Source organism: Lemur catta, chromosome 7 (assembly GCF_020740605.2).
Source record: "Lemur catta isolate mLemCat1 chromosome 7, mLemCat1.pri, whole genome shotgun sequence".
Taxonomy (NCBI): domain Eukaryota; kingdom Metazoa; phylum Chordata; class Mammalia; order Primates; family Lemuridae; genus Lemur; species Lemur catta.
This window is the reverse complement of record NC_059134.1, coordinates 7,064,110-7,083,498: the sequence shown is the minus strand read 5'-3', so window position 1 is coordinate 7,083,498 and position 19,389 is coordinate 7,064,110. Positions and strand designations below refer to the sequence as shown.

The window sequence follows — 19,389 nt, the reverse complement described above, 5'->3', positions numbered from 1 at the left end:
TGAGTAGTGGGGGAGGGGACCCATGGACAGTGGGTCCGATGGGGAGAAGCTAAGAAGGTCTGGAGCCGGAGACCTGGGAAAGAGAACTTCTGCCCAGCCCGGCCAGCATGACTTAAGCTGGTGTTCATATTCAGCCCTACAGAGCAGCAGGGAAGCTGATTAATGATTTATCTTTTCCAAACTTTTATTTATCTATTATTCATCGCCAACGGTACAAGGGGCCCCAAATTCCTAAGTGTCCTGAGCACCTCCTAAGTGCTCAGTCAGGCCCTGGGTTTGGGGTGGGCAGCAGGAATGCCTAGACGAGGGCCCACGGCTCACAGTGGCCGGGGTTGCTAGACACTGGAGGGTGGGCTCAGATTTCTACTTCCTGTCCGTTCCGAAACAAAACTTCTCCCAAGTCACTCTTGATCATTTTTCGAATATTCCCCTTTTCCCTTCCTTCCCTCTCTTACTCTGGCTTCTCTCTGTGCCTGTGATTCTCCGCCTGTGGGGGGGGCAGGGGTCTGTGTCTTGCGTCTCCCCCGCCCCTGTGCCCTCTCACCCCGGCGCACGTCTGCTCGGCTGTGCGCAGGGCCGGGCCCGCTGGCCAGCGCGGGGACCAGCCACGCCTGCCCACACTCAGCCTGTCCCTCTCTCTCTCCTAGTGGTGGCTCCTCCCGTTTTCCTAAACTTAAACCGACAGTACCCTTGCACACACACTCGCGCACACGCACGCACACGCCTGTACACACACACACACACACACACACACACACACAGACACACACACACACTGCCCGATGCCCTGGGAAAACTCTTGCTTTGTTCTCCTTGCACTGAGATCGGGCCAAGAATCGCCTGCTGGGCCAGCGTCTAGAGAGCCCCTTCCCGGGTCCCCCGTGCCGTTCCTGTTTGTCGAGAATGTCTCCCGCACCCCTGCCCAGCCTGAGCTGCCTGCTGTCTCCGCAGGTTACCCGCAGTACCTGGTGGTCGGGAACCACCTGTCAGGGGAGCACCACCTGAAGATCCTGCGTGCAGAGCTGCAGGACGACGCCGTGTACGAGTGCCAGGCCATCCAGGCTGCCATCCGCTCCCGCCCCGCGCGCCTCACGGTCCTGGGTAAGATTGCCAGCTGCACGTGGGGCCCCGAGGGCTCAGCTCCAGGAGGGTCCTCACAGCCAGATGAGGGAGGATTCCCAGCTGGACTTCGTCCCACAGGGCTCCAGCCACTCCTCCTCCCGTGGGGGCCATACCACCGCCCTTCCAAGGGGACAAGCCAAGGCTCCTGCCCTGGGAAATCAGAAGGTCAAAGGCCAACTGACTATGCCTCTGTCCTGCTCGGGTGTGTCTGCGCCGTAGGAAGCCGACAAGGGCTCCTGGGGCTTGTTCATTCAGTGGGAAAGCGGGCTCTGCGCGTCCCGTCTAGGCCAGGGGAGGGCGTGGCGCAGTCCGGGGGGCCTTCTGAGCTGAGCTCCTGCGTGCTAACAAGCCCTGTCCATCCACCCCCCTGGATTCTCTGTGGTCCAAGTTTCCACGGGGCCACCAGTGGCCCTGGTGCCTTCCCCACCCCTCGCTGCCCCCTGGGAATCCCGGCTCTCAGGTCACTCCTAGGAAAGTTCATTTTAGGTCCTTATTCCGTGCCGTACCTTTTCCCCTTGCTCTGTCTCCATCGGGCCTTCCTGGGAGCCCACTGACCCTGGAACGTCTTGCCTGAAGGCAGGGGAGTGGGCTCGGTGACCTCTTGCACTGCCTGGTTCTGCCACAGAGCTCAGCCTGGCAGTCTCCTTCCTCCAGCAGGTGTTGCTGAGGATCAGGGCTGCTGGGAGCCAGGCCTTGCACACAAGTAAGAAGAGCTCACATTTGCAAAGCGGTTTACAGCAGCCCTCAAAGCTCTTGTGCACACACAACCTCAGCTGTCCCTGACGCTACTCTGGGACAGGGAGTGTTGCCCCAGATGAGAAACGGAGGCTCAGGAGAGGCGAAGGGCTCCTGGCAGCAGCTCCCAGCCCCTCGTGCAAGAGTCCGCCAGGCATGGGCGTGGGTGGAGCGGGGCAGCCAGGAGAGGGAAGCCCGGGCTGCCCCACAGCAGCTGTTGTCGGGGCTCCACAGCAGGGCCGGCAGCTGGGTGCAGCGCTTGCCGGGTAGCTGGGCGCGCGGCTGCTCAGAGGTGGAATACTTAAGAGTGTGTCAGGTTTTCTGCAGATCTACGTGGCCAAACACACCAGGCACGTCCTTCCAAGCGCGGCCGCAGACGGCCCCGGAGGGCCTCTTACCAAGCTCAGCTCGGCTTCTGGAGGCCGCGGGGAGGAACCTGGGGCCGGTCTCAGAAACCTCCTTCAACCTTTGAGTCTCTGGCCTGCGATGAAAGGAATGAGAAAATAAGCCCAGTCGGGCGGGGCAAGTACGCGGATGACTTGGCGGCGGGACGTGGCCTTCGGAGGAGTAGCAGGGACGTCGGGGGGCGGCAGCATGGTGGCGGCTGAGGCAGGAGCAAGCCTGCGGTTTGATGTGGGGGTTGAGGGAGAAGAGAAGGAGGATTTAGGGCCTAATATATTTTTTCTGATTTTGAGGCTTGCACAATGCCAGAAAAGCTTTGCTAAGCAAAGTAGTAGGGTCTCACCCTCAGAGAGGGTTCGGCCCCCGTTCTCAGAAGAGGGGCCAGAGATGCCGGAACAACGGGAGCCCAAGCATCGTCCACTCCTCTGGCTTGACACGGCACCAAGACTAGGCGGAGACACCTGTGTCCTTACGGGTCTTCCCTTCCCCAGTCGGGGACGACCACTTACACTTCCTTTCCTCTCCGCTGTCTTGGTTGGATAACGAAGTCCAAAGTATTAAAGCCCAAATTATCCCAAACCTTTTATAGATAAGAAAACTGAGACTCAGAGAGGCAAAAGCACTTAGAGAAGGTTACACAGCTTAATTAACATTCAAAATCGACTCCAAACCATCACTCTTGGCCCAGTCTCTTGTTCCCAAAAGCCAGCAGACTCTCACTTTTCCTGCGGGTACAGGACCAGGCTTCTCGGAGCAGGGCCCAGGGTCCCGTCTGCACAGACTCGATTTTGTCTGCGGTCACATCTCAAAGGCATGTGCTCCCCCTCCCTCTCCAGTGGGTGGCCTGGCACTGCCCTCTGGGCACAGAGCTGGATTTCCTGGGGGATGTTTTATTCAAGCCTGGAGACCAGCTGAAAGGGGGAAGGAGGAGTCTTGAGGACCTCGGCAGGGTCCCCTCAGTGGAGCTCCTGAGAGCCAGAGAGGGAGCCTGAGCAGCATCTTGGCCAGCAGCCTTCCAGGCAGTCTCCACGGAAACCTCATCCTGAGCAGACTGACCCCAGGCAAGACAGAGCCTCCCCGCTCCGCCTGCAGTCCTCCCCACCAGACCCCACAGCCGGGGCGCAGGGCCCCGCCTACCGCCCTGGAAGAAGGCCCCAGTGCGGAAGCCGACCCGGCCGTCCGGAAAGGGAGCTCTGGGCTGTGCACGGTGGGTGGACAGAGCGGCTGCTCCCGCAGAGGGCGGAGAGGCGTCTCTGCACCCCGGCCCAGCCACCTTCCTAACCAAGACCCCATCTGCCTTGCTGTGACATCTCAGCCCAGCAAAATGTCCCAGCCAGTTCCCCAAGGGGGGCTGCCTTCCCTGTGTTCCAAGAATGAGAGAGCTTCCTAATTTAGCCTGTATTTGCCTGAGATAGATTTTTAATTAAATAAAGTAAGAGCCTGATTAGAACCTGCCGAAGATGTGAGAGCAGAATCAGATGGTATTCCGGCAAAATTGCAAAGCAAACACTTTGGCTGGAACGGAGGGAGGCCCCCCGGGTCTTCCATCAAAGCACCAAGTGAGGAGGGCAAATACGAGAGATTATGTAGCCAACAGATGTGCATTGTTAAAATATGCATCCGCGGCAGCGTGCTCGGAGAAGCCAGAGGGCCAGCTCTCAGAGCTTGCCGGGCTCCAGGGAGGGCATGGGGGCTCGGCCTGGCAGCCAAGCCTAGAGTCACAGACACATTAATTAACGTTGTGCTTCCAGTTCTCAGATGCAATCAGGCAAGGAGCAACTTTGAGCTGAGCATTTGCTACCGGGGAGGCAGGGGGAGGGAGCTAGGAAGTGAGGAGGGAAAGAGGGGGAGGCGTTGAGTGTGCAATGCTGAGAGAGGCAAAGACTGGGGGTCCCAGTCCAGGCCAGCGGTTGGCCACGTCCCCTCTGTGGCCCAGCCGGCTGCCGAGGTCCAGGAAGGCCTCAGTCCAGGTCAAGACAGGTGTCTTCTTCCGCCTGCAGAACATCTCAGGGATCGTGGCTCTGCAGAAAGGGCTGCAGACCTCAGGCAACACGTGCGGTTCTCAACCTTCCAGATCCCGGTTTCCTCATCCCTGAAGTGAGAGATGGCGGTAATATGAGGGTCGCTAGAACTGTCCAGCTCCAGGAAGGACACAACTTCCACTGTCACGGTCCTCACGCTGCGCAGCTATTCAGGAAATCGGGCTGTCCCCCGCTGGAACTGAGAGCCATGTGATGCCTGAGGCACAGAAGGGAGGTGATGCGGCTGGTTTAGACAGCATCACGCTTTGAGGCTGGGAGTGGCACTTCTCGAAGGCCTGTCCAGCCTGGGATCCTGGACTTGGCTGTGGACCTCGCCCCTAGTCCTCCCTGCAAAGTCACCTGTGCATCCAGCGTTCCCGTGTGCCCAGCCTGCTCTGCAGAGGCCCCCGTGACCTGGGCAGAGCTGCACTGCAGTCGGTAGAGCCCTGGACCAGGAGGTAGAACACCCCTGTGCACCTGCTTAACCGTGTGACCTTGGGCAAGGTCCTTAGGGCTGGACCTGGTTCTCTTTGGTTCAACTCCCTATAACCAGTACTTAGTACAGAGCAGATATTCAGTAATATTTGGGGTTTTTGCTAATGAATGAATGAAGAGTTTCTGGTTCTTCATCTATAAAATGGGGGTTATAAAAATATCAATCTCATAGAATCATTGTGAGCCTCAAACACACACACACACACACACACACACACACACACGCGCGCTCTGTGACAATACAGGGCTGTACACTTCAGTGCTGTACACACATGCACATGCATGCAGACTGTTCCTTTTCCCATCTGCAGGAATGCCAGGGTCAAAAAATATCCAGATTATTCCAAGGTCAGAGCTATAAGGTTGGCATTGCACTTGACCTTTCCAACTGCCTGGAAACTTGGGAAGCAAGGAGTTGGGGGACCTGGAGCAAGGAGGAAGTGAGTGACAAAGATTTGATCAACAAATATTTACTGAACACCTGCTACATGCCAAGCACCAGTCTAGACACTTGGGATTCATCAGTGAACAGAAGGGACAACCGTCCCTGCCTTGGTGGCACTTGCGTTTGGCTGGGCGCAGGGCAGTGGAAGAGCCATGCGCAGACTGAGCAAGCGCACTGTGTTGTCAGCGGGACGTCAGATGGTGACAAACGCTGTGGAAAGGGACACGTGGGGCAGGATGGGAAGCGGGGGAAGGGGTGCTGAGTGTCGGATTAATTACCGAAAAGGGCATTTTCCCAGCCTGACTCCCTACCTCCCTCTTCTTCCTGGCTGGTTCTAATATTAACTCTGCTGTCTTGTGGCTCTTGATAGAAATAAGGCTTCCTAAATCAACATGGATTATTTAAGAGAGAGACTAAGTCAATTCAAATAAAGAGGGTGTCTTTTTATCTTATTTTATTTTATTTTTTTGAGACAGAGTCTCACTTTGTTGCCCAGGCTGGAGTGCCGTGGCATCAGCCTAGCTCACAGCAACCTCAAACTCCTGGGCTTAAGCGATCCTCCTGCCTCAGCCTCCCGAGTAGCTGGGACTACAGGCATGCGCCACCATGCCCGGCTAATTTTTTCTATATGTATTTTTAGTTGGCCAGATAATTTCTTTCTATTTTTAGTAGAGACGGGATCTCGCTCTTGCTCAGACTGGTCTCGAACTCCTGACCTCGAGTGATCCTCCTGCCTCGGCCTCCCAGAGTGCTGGGATTACAGGTGTGAGCTGCCATGCCCGGCCAAGAGGGCATCTTTTTAAATGATGTCAAGCCCTGGATACTGAGAGGGGCAGATAAGGTCCAATCTGTTACGTGTCCATAACTTGTTCATTTTTCAGAAACATGCTCTCCCTTTGCCACAGCTCTGCCAGGGGAGCTGCAGGGTCTCTGGAGTCCACCACGTTGGCAGCCTCCCCTAATTCCCAATCCCCAGATCTTGTAGGGAGCAGGGTCCAGAGAGGAGCAGTGAATAACTTGGGGTCTGCCAGCGAGGGAAGGCAGAGCGGAAACAGCCCGAGGGCGCTGGCTTCTAAACGGTTCTTCCAGAAACTGGCTGTGAGAAAGCCATCCACAGTTGCCCAGACAGACAAAGGCAGGCCAGTAGGGGATGGCCTGAGCAGTTCTCCAGGGCTGGGAAAGCGGAACAGAGCCCGTGCTCCTGCCAGGGCACACAGGGCCCTGGAGGCCAGACCCCTCACCCACCCGCTGGAGCACCAACAACCAGCCTGCAGCCCCCTCCATTCCTTCACACTGTTTCTGCCAGGAATGCCCGTCTCGCCTTTCTTCCCCTGGCTAACTTGAGCTCACCTGTCAAGATTCACCTTAAACATCACCTCCTCCAGGAAGCCTTCCTGAAGCCCACATGGCCTGACTGTGCCCCTCTGTGCTCCTTTTGCCTTCCTTACGCACCTTGATCCCAGCACTCAACACATCATACTGAGAGTAACTGTTTTCATGTCTGTTTCCCTGCCGGGTCTCAGGAAGATCTTGCATCCATCACGCCTAGCACAGCCAAGGTGCTCAGGAAATATCTGTCATGGTTAACTGAGGCAACAAGGCTTGGGGGCAAATTAGGGGTAGTTCACACGGACCCTCACAACAGAGAACCTGCCTGGCAGATAGTAAGCCCCAAATGCACATGAGAGTTGCGTTGTGTTGCGTTGTGTTGTGTTTAGAGAGGTAATACGGCTTTGTGGTCAAAAGCCCGGGCTCTAGAAGCCAGAGTGCCTGCATGTGAAACCTGGCTGTGCTGCCTTACTGGTGGTGTGACCTTGGCAAGTTATTTAACTGCTCTGTACCTATTTCTTCCCGTGTAAAATGGGGAAAATAATCATGCCTGCCTTCACAGGGCGATAGAAAAGATTTAATGAAACAGTATATGTAAAGCGCGTCTCGGAATAGGGCCTGCTCTGCAGCAAGGTGTATAAGCATTGGCTGTTGGTACTATAACTGTTCCTACTATTGCCATTACCACACAAGGTTAAGAGACACCAGCGAGGCCTCCTTGCTTCCCAGGGGATCAGCCTTTGTGTCCCAGAGAAGCCTTCCCATGCAGCAGGCAAGGCGGAAAGACCGGATCCCGGCAGGCCCTCCCAGCAGCACGCCTGGGAAGACAAGCAGAATTGATTTCCTTATCTGCCTATTAAGCGTGTTTTGCCTGGGCCCTGGCCTGGTCTTAAGTGCCGCATCTCATCTGTGCCATGTGCCTGTTTCCTGCCACCTTCATTACCCTGCAATCACCTCCAGACAGGGGCAGCAAACAAGGCGGAGATGGGAGAGAGGGACAAAAGCATCCTTATCTCCTGCAGTTCCACATGGGAGCCACATCGGAGCTCTTGTGCGTTCGCTCCCCCCACACGCCGCGCCCAGCCACCAGATCCTCGCTCCCTTCCCAGTGGCCAGGACCACCCCAGTGCCGCCCGGGCCAGAAGCAGGTTCCCTTCCTCCTTCTCCCTTTAGCCACTGCACACTCCTCGCCCTCCCAGCTGAGCTCGGTGCTCACCTGGTGCTCACCTGGTGCTTACCTGCTCGGGCAGGTGACAGGTGAGCATAGCTTGGGGCCACTGAGTTTGCCTTAAGCTGACAAATGGTCTTTCTTTCCTAAATTACCCTGTAACTCCCGCAGGGCGGGGGGCTTGTCTCTGAGGCCCGCACTCTGGGTTCAATACCGTGTGCCACCGTGAGTAGCTGCCCAGAGCAGCTGCTGATGGGCCACCTGGACAGAGGGTCTCCTGCAGGTCTGTGGCCCTGGGTTGCGGTGGCTGGTCCCGGAGCTGGGTCACTCTGGGCCCTCCCTCCTGCCACACCCACGATCACCCCCTGCTGCCCCCCTGCCCAACAGTCTGCGTATTGCCCTGGCATCCCCTCCCCACCCCATCACCCACCTTCATCTCAGCCCTGCTGGGATGTCAGGAGTCCCCCTTCCTAGCCTGGGGTCACCCTCGCAGTGGGAAACAAGGTGGAGACAAGAGACTCACAGGTGCTAAAGCTCCAGAGGGGGCGGGGGTCCACCCGGGACGGAGGCAAAGTCAGCACCTCCCTTCCCTGCCCGAGCGTGGGTGGCAGGGGCAGGCAGGTCCTCTCCAAGAAGGGGAAGACCTGAAGCAAGGGACGGCTACCCCAGCACGCCCACTGCCACCAGGGGCGGTTGGAACAGATGGGGCCAATGAACGTTCCCGTGAGGCGGCCTTTCTGGAGTGGCTCGGAGGCCTGACACTGCCTGGCCCAGAGCTTGCTCGCCACTGGAAGCCGCAGCAACGTCCCAAGTGAGCATCCGGGCCAGCCCTGCCCTGCTTTCCACAGCAGGACAAGGGAAACCGGGCAGGGGCGTAGGAGCCCACCCAGGATCTGCTGCACATGGAATGCTCAGCCCCTGCTCCTGCGCCTGCCCGGGGCCCGCTCCACCACCCAGTGACTGGCTCTCCGGGGCAGCCCCACACAGCCCTGAGGTGTGTCACCACCAGGCCCAGGGCGTCGGCAGTTCTTCCGACCCAGGCGAGGCAAAGGGCCCTGGCCTGGAGTCGGGGGGCATGCATTCCTGCCACAGTGCTGTCACCAGCCGCCACATTCAGGCAGGACCCGGGAGCATATCTCTTCACTCTCTCCTGGTGAAATCAGACGCTGAAAAGGTGGACATGCAAACCCACTCCACAGTTTGACTGTGACTCTCCCTCATTTGCTCATAGTTTGGGAGCCAGGCACGATGGGCTGTTCCCCGAGTCCCTCTTCCCTTGCTCCCGAGAGCTGCCCTGACCAAGTGTGACCCTGGGAGACGCTGGGCAGGCTGAGCTGCTCAGCAAGCAGAGGTCACGCTTAGAGCATGGAGATGTGCACGTCAGGGCCTTGATCCTCCGGCGCCTGCCGCTGGGCATGGGACCAGCAGCTCCGGGCTGCGAGTGAAACCAGGCCACCATCTGCAACATGCAGGGGCAGCTGCCTGGAGGAGCCTCTCACCCACTGCACCCGTCACGGGCTGGTTCCTCTGGCCTGGGTGTCTCCTCCAACATCCCTGTAGGCCTGCAAAAGCGCAGTCGAGAGCCCGCTTCTGTCCAGTGCCCTACGGGGGTCCTTGGTCAGGAAGCCAGCTGGCCCCTGGCCATTTACAAGGCTCCCTGTGTATGCACCAGTCATATTCATACACACAGAGACACAGAGGCAGCCTCGGGGACAGACGCGTTGGTGGACATGCATGCACACGCACACGGCTCAGAGCACGGCCAAATCACCCGTGTCTCCATGACAGACGCAGAAACGCTCTCTCAAGGGAATCAGTCACCGCTGGGAAATGGACAGATTCTTGGTGACTTGGCAGGAGTGTTGACTCTCACCCCTCGTGAGGCCCGGGAGAGGATGCAGCACTGGAGGCGTGGTATCCTCAGCACGAGGTCCGCTTCTCTCCCAAGTCCCCTAACGAAAAACAAAAGGAGGGAGAGTCCCAGCAGACCAGCAGACGGGCCGGCCAGCCAGCTCCACTGCGAGCGAGCTGCCCTCTCCCGGCTCCAGCTGCCTGGCACCGGGCTGTCAGCCCCAGGACGCTGTCTGAGGCCCACCCTGAGCTGAGCTCAGAGAGGCTGGAGCTGGACGGGGAGCCCTCAAAGGGCCAAAAATAGCTCATCACTTCTCCGCCCTGACCTCAGCCCAGCCCGGAGACGAGGGTTTCATGGCAAATTATGGATTTAAAACTGGCAATGAATCTCCATTACAGCATGAAATGAGAAAGGAAGATGCCAGTAAATGGAAGCCTTCGCTCCGCAGCCCACGCGTGAGGGAGGGGTATCCTTTTAGGAGGGAGTTTACAGACAAAGTCACGCCACCCAGGGCAGACCCAGAGGCCAAGACTGGAGAAGGAGCATCCCGGGAGAGTGGACCGGGGCCCGGGCCGGAGCCCAAGGGAGCCCCACTGCCTCGGGACAGGACAGGCCGCCGCGGATGCAGAGGACGCGTGCCCATGCGCCGGGGCCAGGACTGCCTCTCTCGGCTGCGGCCGGTTTTCTGCAGAGGAAAGATGCACTGCTGCCTCAGGAATGGCAATGGCTGTGGCCTTGTCATTGTGCTGCTGTGATGGGACCTGTGTTGCAGGTCCAGCCAGAGAAGCATTTGGGGACCTGTGACCCACCCTTTGTGTGGCACTTGGAACCACCCTCCTCATCATGCCACAGCAGGGTGACATCCCTGTAGGCTCTAGAAGTGGAAGACACAGCCGGCAGCTCTGCCCTGCTGCAACACACACACACACACACACACACACGCCACCCCTGCACTGCAGACCCGGTGGCCCCGCCGCCGGCCCCGCACATTCTATCCCCAAGCTCAGCCATGCGGTCTCCCCGTGGGCACTGACCCTGGAGGCACCAGGAGAACTGTCACGCTGTAGCTCAGGCCTTGGGAGCAGATGAGGAGCAGCAACAGCCGAGGGAGCCACACCCACTGCAGCCCAGACCCGATCGAGGCCCAGGCCGCCTGTGACCAGTCAGCAGCATGCACAGTGTCAAGTCCCCGAAGTCTAACAGGGACACGGCACCTGGAAAAGACATGCAGAGATACACACACACACAGTTAAAGGAAATGGGCAGGTGCAGCTTGCTAACGAGAAGACTTGGGGCACTGGGGTCCCTCCCAAATGCTGGAGAAGAGGAATGGATTTCTTCTGTGGAGCCCCAGAGGGCAGAACCAGGGCCAGGAAGGAAGCTTCTTACCTCAGCAACCAGAGTGGTGATTTGGTAAGTGGTGAAGTAATGGGCTCCCTGTCTCTGGGCACATTCGAGCAGGAGCTGAGTTTTCCCACATGCCTGTTTCTATAGACAAAAAATCACTTCACCCCAGAGGTGAGATGATGGCAGCTCTCCCGGTTCTGGAGCTGAGAGAGAGCCAGTGGCTGGCCCAGGAGAGGGGAGGTGCAGAGAGAAGAGAGCCAGAACCATTTGAGCATGTTCCCTTCCTGCCCACAGGTCCCGTAGTGCAGGGTCCACGACAGAGAATTCCAGCCCTGGATGAAAAATTCACCCAGGTCAAAAGTTCTTAATTGGAGTGTTGAGACACGGTGGTGCCTCTGTGGCAGCAGAATTGCCACGAGGGGCAGAGTCACAGACAGGTGGAAGCCAGTGACTGTAATTTAAAACCCGGCCCCACTGCAAACCTGCCAGCGAAATCTGGGTATGCCGTGGGACGTCACATGTGTGCACGTGGGCATCATGGCTGGAAAAAAGCGCGGAGAACCTGATAGTTCCTTTCTGATGTCAACCTCATGACCCACGCACCAGCTAAACTAAATGTCTCTGAGTTTGGAGAGAGGAGAGGTCGGGGCGATGCGAGTTCAACACAGCCACCTCCCGGGAGGACGCCGCTCGAGGCCAGGCTTGGGAGGCAGCGGACACGGGGGGCAGGAGGGCGCGGCATCCCACACCCTGGCATGCCCTGGGCCAGAGAGCACGGTGAGGATCAGCCCGATCAGAACAGGGCTTGCAGGTGAGAGTCCCCACCCGGGGCAAAAGGCACATGCCAGGAACGGATGGGAATCATGGCACTATGTCAGAACAAGAGCTGGGGCTTCACAGAGCTGTGACGCCCACGCTCGGGAGACTGACTTCCACACACAGGGAGTTCTCACCAGTTGAATGGGGTACTGATGAGGACACGGACCGACACAGCTTCAAAGCCCCCATTCAGGGGTCCTGACGGTCCCCAACCCCAGGCAGCTGAGCTCTGGATATGTCCCCGCTGGGCAGGGCGCAAGAGATCTAAGGCCAGCCACGCTTCCGTGTGCAGCATGGCAGCACACCGGTTGGTTCTGAACAGAGGGAAGAGAAAGGCAACTCCAGCGACGGCTGCTCTGTGCCGGGCGCGGCCCCGGGGAGTCCACACACCTGCCTTCGTTCGCCCTCTGAGCCCCGCCACCGGGCAGGCTGTGTCCCCTTGCAGGATGCGGACGCTGACACAAAGAGAGTCACAACAGGAAAGGTAGAGACAGAATCCGAAGGGTTTCTGTGCTCCCAAGCCCTTGCCCTTCCTGCTAAGTTATGTCCCACCTCTTTTCCCAACTCTGCGTGGACGTACTGCTGCCTGACTCCCCGCTTAAGATCACAGACTACCCTACGGGCCTCCTTCCTGCCCTCGGGAACTCGAGGAGCCTGAGCCCGCCCCCTGTCCCAGGGCCCGCAGAGTCGGGGAGCAGCCCAGGGCTTCTGCAAACCCCTCCCGACAGGCCTGGGAGCCCCAGACCTGCAGCGTCTGTTTCCCGTGCCACTGAGTGCCACTGAGTCTCAGCTGGGGACTGCCTGCTTCTCTCTGTCGCGCTGGGCCTCTGAGCTCTTCTCTCCGTGGGGAGCAGGTTTTCTAAGCACCCAGAAACCCTTGCAGCCGCCTCCATCTCATGAAAGTAAAGAGCTGAGCCCCACAACCCTAGAAGGCTGGCTTCCAAAACAGTGTCACACTTTCACACGTCAGTCGAGGTGTTTGCAAATGTTTGTATACGGGAAGAGGTTTCCATACGAAACTATGTCAGACGCAGAGTTAGCAGCTGAGAGATCACCTGGCAGTTTTGGTGGTGGAGGCAAGAAAGGGAAGAGAAGGCCGAAGGCCGCACAGCCATCCCGGGGGAGGGGCTGGTGCCGCCCCACGCCCAGGCTCCCTCCCACCCTCCGCTCACTTCCCTCTGCTGCACACAGAGGTAGACGCAGTCAGCAGGATGCTTGAGAGAAATCTTTTTGCAGATGGGTCGACTGAGGTCGACAAGGACAGGAGCTACGCTGGAGGCTGCACATGCATGGCGAGGGGAGCTAGTCCCCAGCTCTTCCAGACAACGCTGTGCCCTGAGCAGGTCACCTGGGACCTCTGTCTCACCTCCAGGCCCAACCGCAAAGACCAACTTGGCCTGGGCCACGGTTCTACCGAGGACCACAAGAAACCACTGGAAAGACCTCCAAAACCTAATCTTGATGAGAGAATCTTAGAGCTTATAGAATCCTCCAATCGAGGGCTCTTCATTCATTCCACTCCAACATGTGTTCAGTGCCTTCCACGTGCCAAGCACTGGGAACCTACATCAGCGACCAGAACGGACCAAATTCTTGCCTTCATGAAACTTACATTCTAGCAGAGGGCGTTGGGCAATAAACATAATAAGAAAATTTCACAGTGTGTTAGAAGGTGATAAACACAATCCAAAAAAGTAGAGCAGAGTATGAGGGTCTGGGTTTCCTGGGGGAAAGTGGGGTTGAACAGTCAGGGTAGACCTCAGGGAGAAGGTGGCCTTTTTCTTTCCTTTTATTTTTTAACAGCTTATTGTGGTAAAATTTACATATCATTAAATTCACCCATTTTAAGTGTACAGCTCAGTGACTTTTAGTAAATTCATAGAGTTATGCAGTCATCACCACGATCCAGTATTAGAACATTTCCATAACCCTAAAACCTTCCCTTGTCCTGGCTCCCTCCCAACCCCGGCAACTGCCCATCTGCTCTGTCTCTGCAGATTTTCCTGTTCTGCACATGCTGCATAAATTGAATCACAGAATAAGTGGCCTTTTGTGCCTGGCTCCTTTCACTTAGCATAACGTTTGGAGACTCATCTACGTTTGTAGCGTGTATCTGTAATTCATTTCTTTCTCTTGCTGAATAGTGTTCCATTACATGCATATGCCACATTCTAAGGCAGTTGGATTGTTTCCATTTGGGGTCTCTTATGAATAGTGTTCTAGTAACATTCACAAACAAGTTTGTGTGTGGGTATATGTTTTCATTTTTCGTGAGTAGATTCCTAGCAGTGGGATAGCTAGGTCGTGTGGAAACTTTATGCTTAATTCTTTAAGAAACTGCTAAACTGTTTTCCAAGTGGCTATATCATTTTACCGCATTCCCACCAGCAATGTCTGAGCATTCCAGTTTCTCTACATCCTTGTCAACACTTGTTATTGTTTGTCTTTTCTGTTACGGCCATTCCAGTAGGTTTGAAGTGCTATTCCCTTATGGTCTTAACTTGCATTCCCCTGATGAATGATGATGTTGAGCATATTTTGATGTGATAGGTATCCATTCATATATCTTCTTGGGTGAAATATCTATTCAAATCTTTTACCTGTTTTTGATTGGATCATTGGCCTTATTGCATTGTAAGAGTTCTTTATATATTCTGGATACAAGTCCTTTATCAGATATAGGATTTGCAAATATTTTCTCTCAGTTTGCGGCTTGTCTTTTCATTTTCTTTATGGTGTCTTATGAAGCACAAAAGCTTTTAAATTTTATCAAGTTGAATTTAATTTTTTTCTTTTATATATTATGCCTTTGATGTTATTTCTAAGAACTCTGCCTAACCAAAGGTCACAAAGGTTTACTCTTATATTTTCTTCTAGAAGTTTTACAGTCTCAGTCTATGATTCATTTTAAATTAATGCTGTGTGATTTGTGAGGTAACGGCCTAAACTCATTATTTTTGCATACAGTTATTCCCACCATCATCTGTTGAAAAGGACTATTCTTTCCCCCACTGAATTGTCTTTGCACCTTTTCCAAAAATCAACTGACCAAAAATATAAGGATTCTCAATTATGATACATTGATCTATATGTCTGTTCTTATGCCAGAACCATAATGTCTTAATTACTGCAGCTTTATAGTACATTTTAAAATCAGGAAAGGTTAATCCTCCAACTTTGTTGTTTTTCAGAATAGTGCCAACTACTTTGGGTCCCTTGCATTTCCGTATAAATTATAGTATTGGCTTATCAAAAGATGTTGCTGGAATTTTGATAGGAATTGTGTGAAAGCTATAGATTAATTTGGGGAGAATTGCCATCCTAACAATAATGAGTCTTCCTATCCATGAACATGGAATGCCTCTCCATTTGTTTTAGATCTTTAATTTTTCTCAGCTGTGTTTTGTAGTCTTCACAGTACATCTTATATTTCTTTCATTAAATTTCTTCCTATTTTGTCCTTTTTGATGCTAATGTGAATTGTTTTCTTAATTTCATTTTCAGATTGTTCATTGCTAACATATATATTTTATATGTGGATCTTGGATCCTGTAACCTTGCTGAACTCATTTTTTTAGATCTAATAGTTTTTTGTGAATTCTTTAAGATTTTCTATATACAGGATCATTTTGCCTGTGAATAAACATAGTTTTACTTCATATTTCCCAATCTTATGCCTTTTTTCCTTTATTGCACTGGCTAGAACTTCCAGTACAATGCTGAATAGAGGTGGTGAGAGCAGACATCCTGGCTTTGTTCCCAATCTTAGGGGGAAACTTCCAGTCTCTCACCATACAGGATGTTAGCTGAAGGTTTTTCATAGACACCCTATGTCAGGTGAGGACATTACCATCTGTTCCAACTCTGTTGAAAGTTTTTACTATGAATGGTGTTGGATTTTGTGAAATACTTTCTCTTCATCTATTGAGATAATAATGTATTTTTCATTCTTTATTCTATTAATATGGTATATCACATTAATTGCTTTTCAGATGTCAAACCAACCTTGAATCCTGGGGTGAAAACCTCATTTGGTCGTGGTGTTTAATCTCTTTCATATGTTGCTAGATTCAGGTTGCCAATATTTTTTTGAGGGATTTTCATCGATATTCATGATGGATAATGGTCTGTAGTTCTCTTTTCTTGTGATGTTTTGGTCTGGCTTTAGCATTAACTGGTTTTATAGGATGAGCTGGGACGTGTTCCTTCTGGGAGACTTTGTGAAGGGTCGGCGTTCATCACAGAACTCACCAGTGAAGCCATCTGGGCCTGGGCTTCTTCATGGGAAGAATTTTTATTATTAATTCAATTTCTTTACTTGACATAGGTCAATTTGGATTTTCACTACAGAAGGTGACTTTTAACCAAAGACTTACAGAAGTGAAGGAGTTAGCTGTGGCTCTTGGAGCTAAAACTACTTCAAATGAAAAAACAGAGTCATCGAAGGGTTCTAAACAGAGGACGGATGGAATCTGGCTCATATTTTTAAAAAATCACCGTGGCTGCCAGGCAGAGAGCAGATGTAAGAGGACGAGGGGAGATGACCTATTAAGAGGCTCTCACAGGAATACAGATGAGAGATGAGGGGTCAGACCAGGACAGGAGCAGTGGAAGTAGTGAGAGAAAGGGAGGAGTCAGGATGATGCCAAGTTTCTGGCATGGGCCTTTCATCCCTACAAAGTTGGGTGCCAAATTCCAAAAGTATGTGGGCATTTCTGGGGAGAGGTTTCCCATTCTCAAAGGAGTCAGTAAGCCCCCAAAGTTTGAGAGTGACTAATCTAGACCAAAGTCTTAGTCAGCTCAGGCTGCTGTATCAAGTAGCACAGACTGGGTGGCACAAGCCACAAGCATTCATCACTCGCAGTTCCAGAGGCTGGAAGTCTGGGATCAGGGCGCCAGCGTGGCTGGGTTCCGGTGCGAGCCCACTCCCTGCTTATGCCTCACACGGCCTGTCCTTGGTACAGAGAGAGAGAGAGAAAGAGGGAAACAGAGGCAGGGAGAGGTATCTCCTGTCTCTTCCTCTTTTAGTAAGGTCACTAATTCCGTCAGAAGGGTACCGACCTTATGACCTAACCTAACCCTAATTACCTCCCGAAGGCCCAATCTCAAAACATCACGTTGTAGGTTAGGGTTTCAACATACGAATTTGTGGGGTGGCAGGGATGCTAACATTCAGTCCATAGCAGCTCCCCTCTTTGTTTGTAGGAAACTATGGCTCAGAAGAGTTGGGCTACTTCCCTGTGGCCACTAAACTAACTATCTGTGAAGTGTGAAGCTAGGACTACCCGGTGCTTTCTATACCAAACCAGGGGCTTGCCTAGTGGAACACATAATCAGAACCCCTCCCCCTAAAGCTGTGAAACCCCATTCACCCCTGCCTCGGAGCACCCTGGGGAGGGAGCAGGTGTACAGAGATGGTCCTTCCTCTGCTTCCAGCGTCTGGTGCCACCTGTCTCCCAGGCCAGGTACCCACTCAGCGCCCACATCCACCTGTACAGCGCCTGCCTGCCTTCTCCACTGCCTTTGGTCCACCCAGGATCCATGGGCTCTTACACCCCCCAGGGAAGATCTAAGACAACCCCTTTCGGCCAGCAAAGCTCCCTTTTCATAGGGAACCACAGAAAAGACAGCAGCTTGTCTGCCTAAGACATGAGAGCTCTTGGTTTTTATCTGTGTGGCAATCTTATCTAAACAGGCTCCAGGCGGCAAGAGTGAGGGAGAGAAATAATTAAGGGGGAGACAGGTGAAATGTTGACGTTATTATTACTTAAGTGCTGTAGCGCTTTTAGTTCATGTTTTTATATTGGTGACACTGGATGAGGGGAAATCAGCGTGGCAGATTATCTGAGCCGCACGCAGGCTCACTCCAGCTCCCCACCGCCCATAAATCTTATTAAACAGGTTCCACTGGCAAGACAGAAAAATAATTAAGGCGAAGGTAGGTGAAATGTTGATGTTATTACTGTGATGCGGCAACTTGTTTAGTGTCAACACCAGTGGAATGCAGAGGGAGGCGGCGGGGGCCGGGAGCCAGGCTTGGAGAGGAACATGGCGTCCAGCTCGGAACATTTCCAAGTCTGTGCCAGGCTCTTGGGGGCTTTTAAGCCCACAATTTACCTTTTGACTGCATTCTCTTTTCTTGCAAATCCTTTATTTCCCACTTGTTTATTGACTAGAGACACAGCACCAAAAGTGAAAAAAAGGGAGAGTGATTCTCCAGCCACTGGTCTTAAAAATCCATAGCAGAAAATGGTTTTCCAGAGGGAGGTTTCAGCACTCCTGTGAACCAGGCTTTAATTGAATCTCTTTCCCTCTGGGTGTGCCTGCCCGAGGGGACGGCGCCTTCCGACGCACCCACCTCGCCTTGCCGGGGGCGTGGAGGAGGGGCTGTGGGCACCACGCCCAGGACAGGTCCCTGGGTCACCCGCAGGCCCGGGACTGTGCTTCCCTGACGTGTGTAGCTCCAGCACGACAGGCCGGATCCATGCTGCGTGCCAGGCAGCGTGAGGCCTGCCGGAGACGGAGACTTCAAGTGGGCAGAGGCCGTTGCAATGGCTGAACCCAGATTCGCAAGTAGCAGCTGGCAACTGGCAAGCCTGGTTAGCTCTCAGAGCATCTGTGGAGTCTTTTACATTTGTTGCCAACATTTAAGTTCTGGAGGTTTTAGTATAAAAAAAAATTCTGATTTCTGGCTTCTCTGGCAACAACCTGCCAACCTGAGGCCCGTTTGCCTGCTTGGCAACGACTGTGTAGCGGCTGCTCCCTTTGGTGGGATGTGGCCCACCTGTCCCCCGTTTGCCCTGCTCACCTAGGCCCCTCAGTGCATTCATGTCACTGGCATTTAAGGATGCAGCCCCGACCTGGCCCACCCAGGCATGGACCTGCCTTTGGGGGGCTCACAGCGGGGATGGGGGTCGAACTGGGAACGGAAGCAGGAACAGGAGACAGCAGGCAGAGGGAGCAGGGCCCCGCCACGCCCGGGCGCCGGCAAGGGCAGGCTTTCAGGAAGGTTTAGGTAAGGTTGGAAGCATGAGTGGAATTTGTACAAATTAATGGGCTTACCACAGATGAGCCGGCAGCGTGTTCCTTCCCTGTGCGTACCTGTCCTATTTTAAAGAGCCCAGAACTTGGAGCTGAACAGTGAATTCCTGGTCTGCTACTCACTGCCTGGGATGCAAACGCTCCGTAGGCGTCGGCACACAAACAGGACCCGGGAGGGCTGAGCTGGGGTCTGCTCAGTGTGCTGCTCTGCCTTCCCCTCCTGGGCACCCGCAGCCCCCAAACGCGGCTCCTTAGCCTCTGAGCCTGCCGGGTCCCCACACTCTGCCTTCCCCTCCTGGGCACCCGCAGCCCCCAAACGTGGCTCCTTAGCCTCTGAGCCTGCCGGGTCCCCACACCGGCTCCTGCTGCCCCTGTGCAGCGGCAGCCCTGCCTTTCCGGTCTGATAGATACGAGAAGACGGAGGAAAGGAAGGCTTTAGAACTGTAACTGAGCTCCCACCGGGCCAGCGGGCTGGCTCCAGGGGTTGCCCGGGGTTGCCAGGGGCCTCCTGGACGGACTCCTCAGACCAGCAGAGGAAGGTGCGGGAGGGCCCAGCCGTCTGCCTTGCCCCGGAAATGCCCTGCTGGGGGGCGAGGCTCCCAGCAAGGAAATG

General features: G+C 54.4%; 1 protein-coding gene across 1 annotated transcript in view; it reads left to right on the top strand.

Annotated features, from left to right (window-relative positions):
* Positions 1 to 19,389, top strand: part of KIRREL3 (kirre like nephrin family adhesion molecule 3) — a 512,553-nt gene that overhangs the window by 426,200 nt on the left and 66,964 nt on the right. The window contains exon 4 of the mRNA XM_045557855.1: positions 952 to 1,101. Coding sequence (XP_045413811.1) covers positions 952 to 1,101 — 150 coding nt within the window. The remainder of the gene's footprint in view (positions 1 to 951; positions 1,102 to 19,389) is intronic.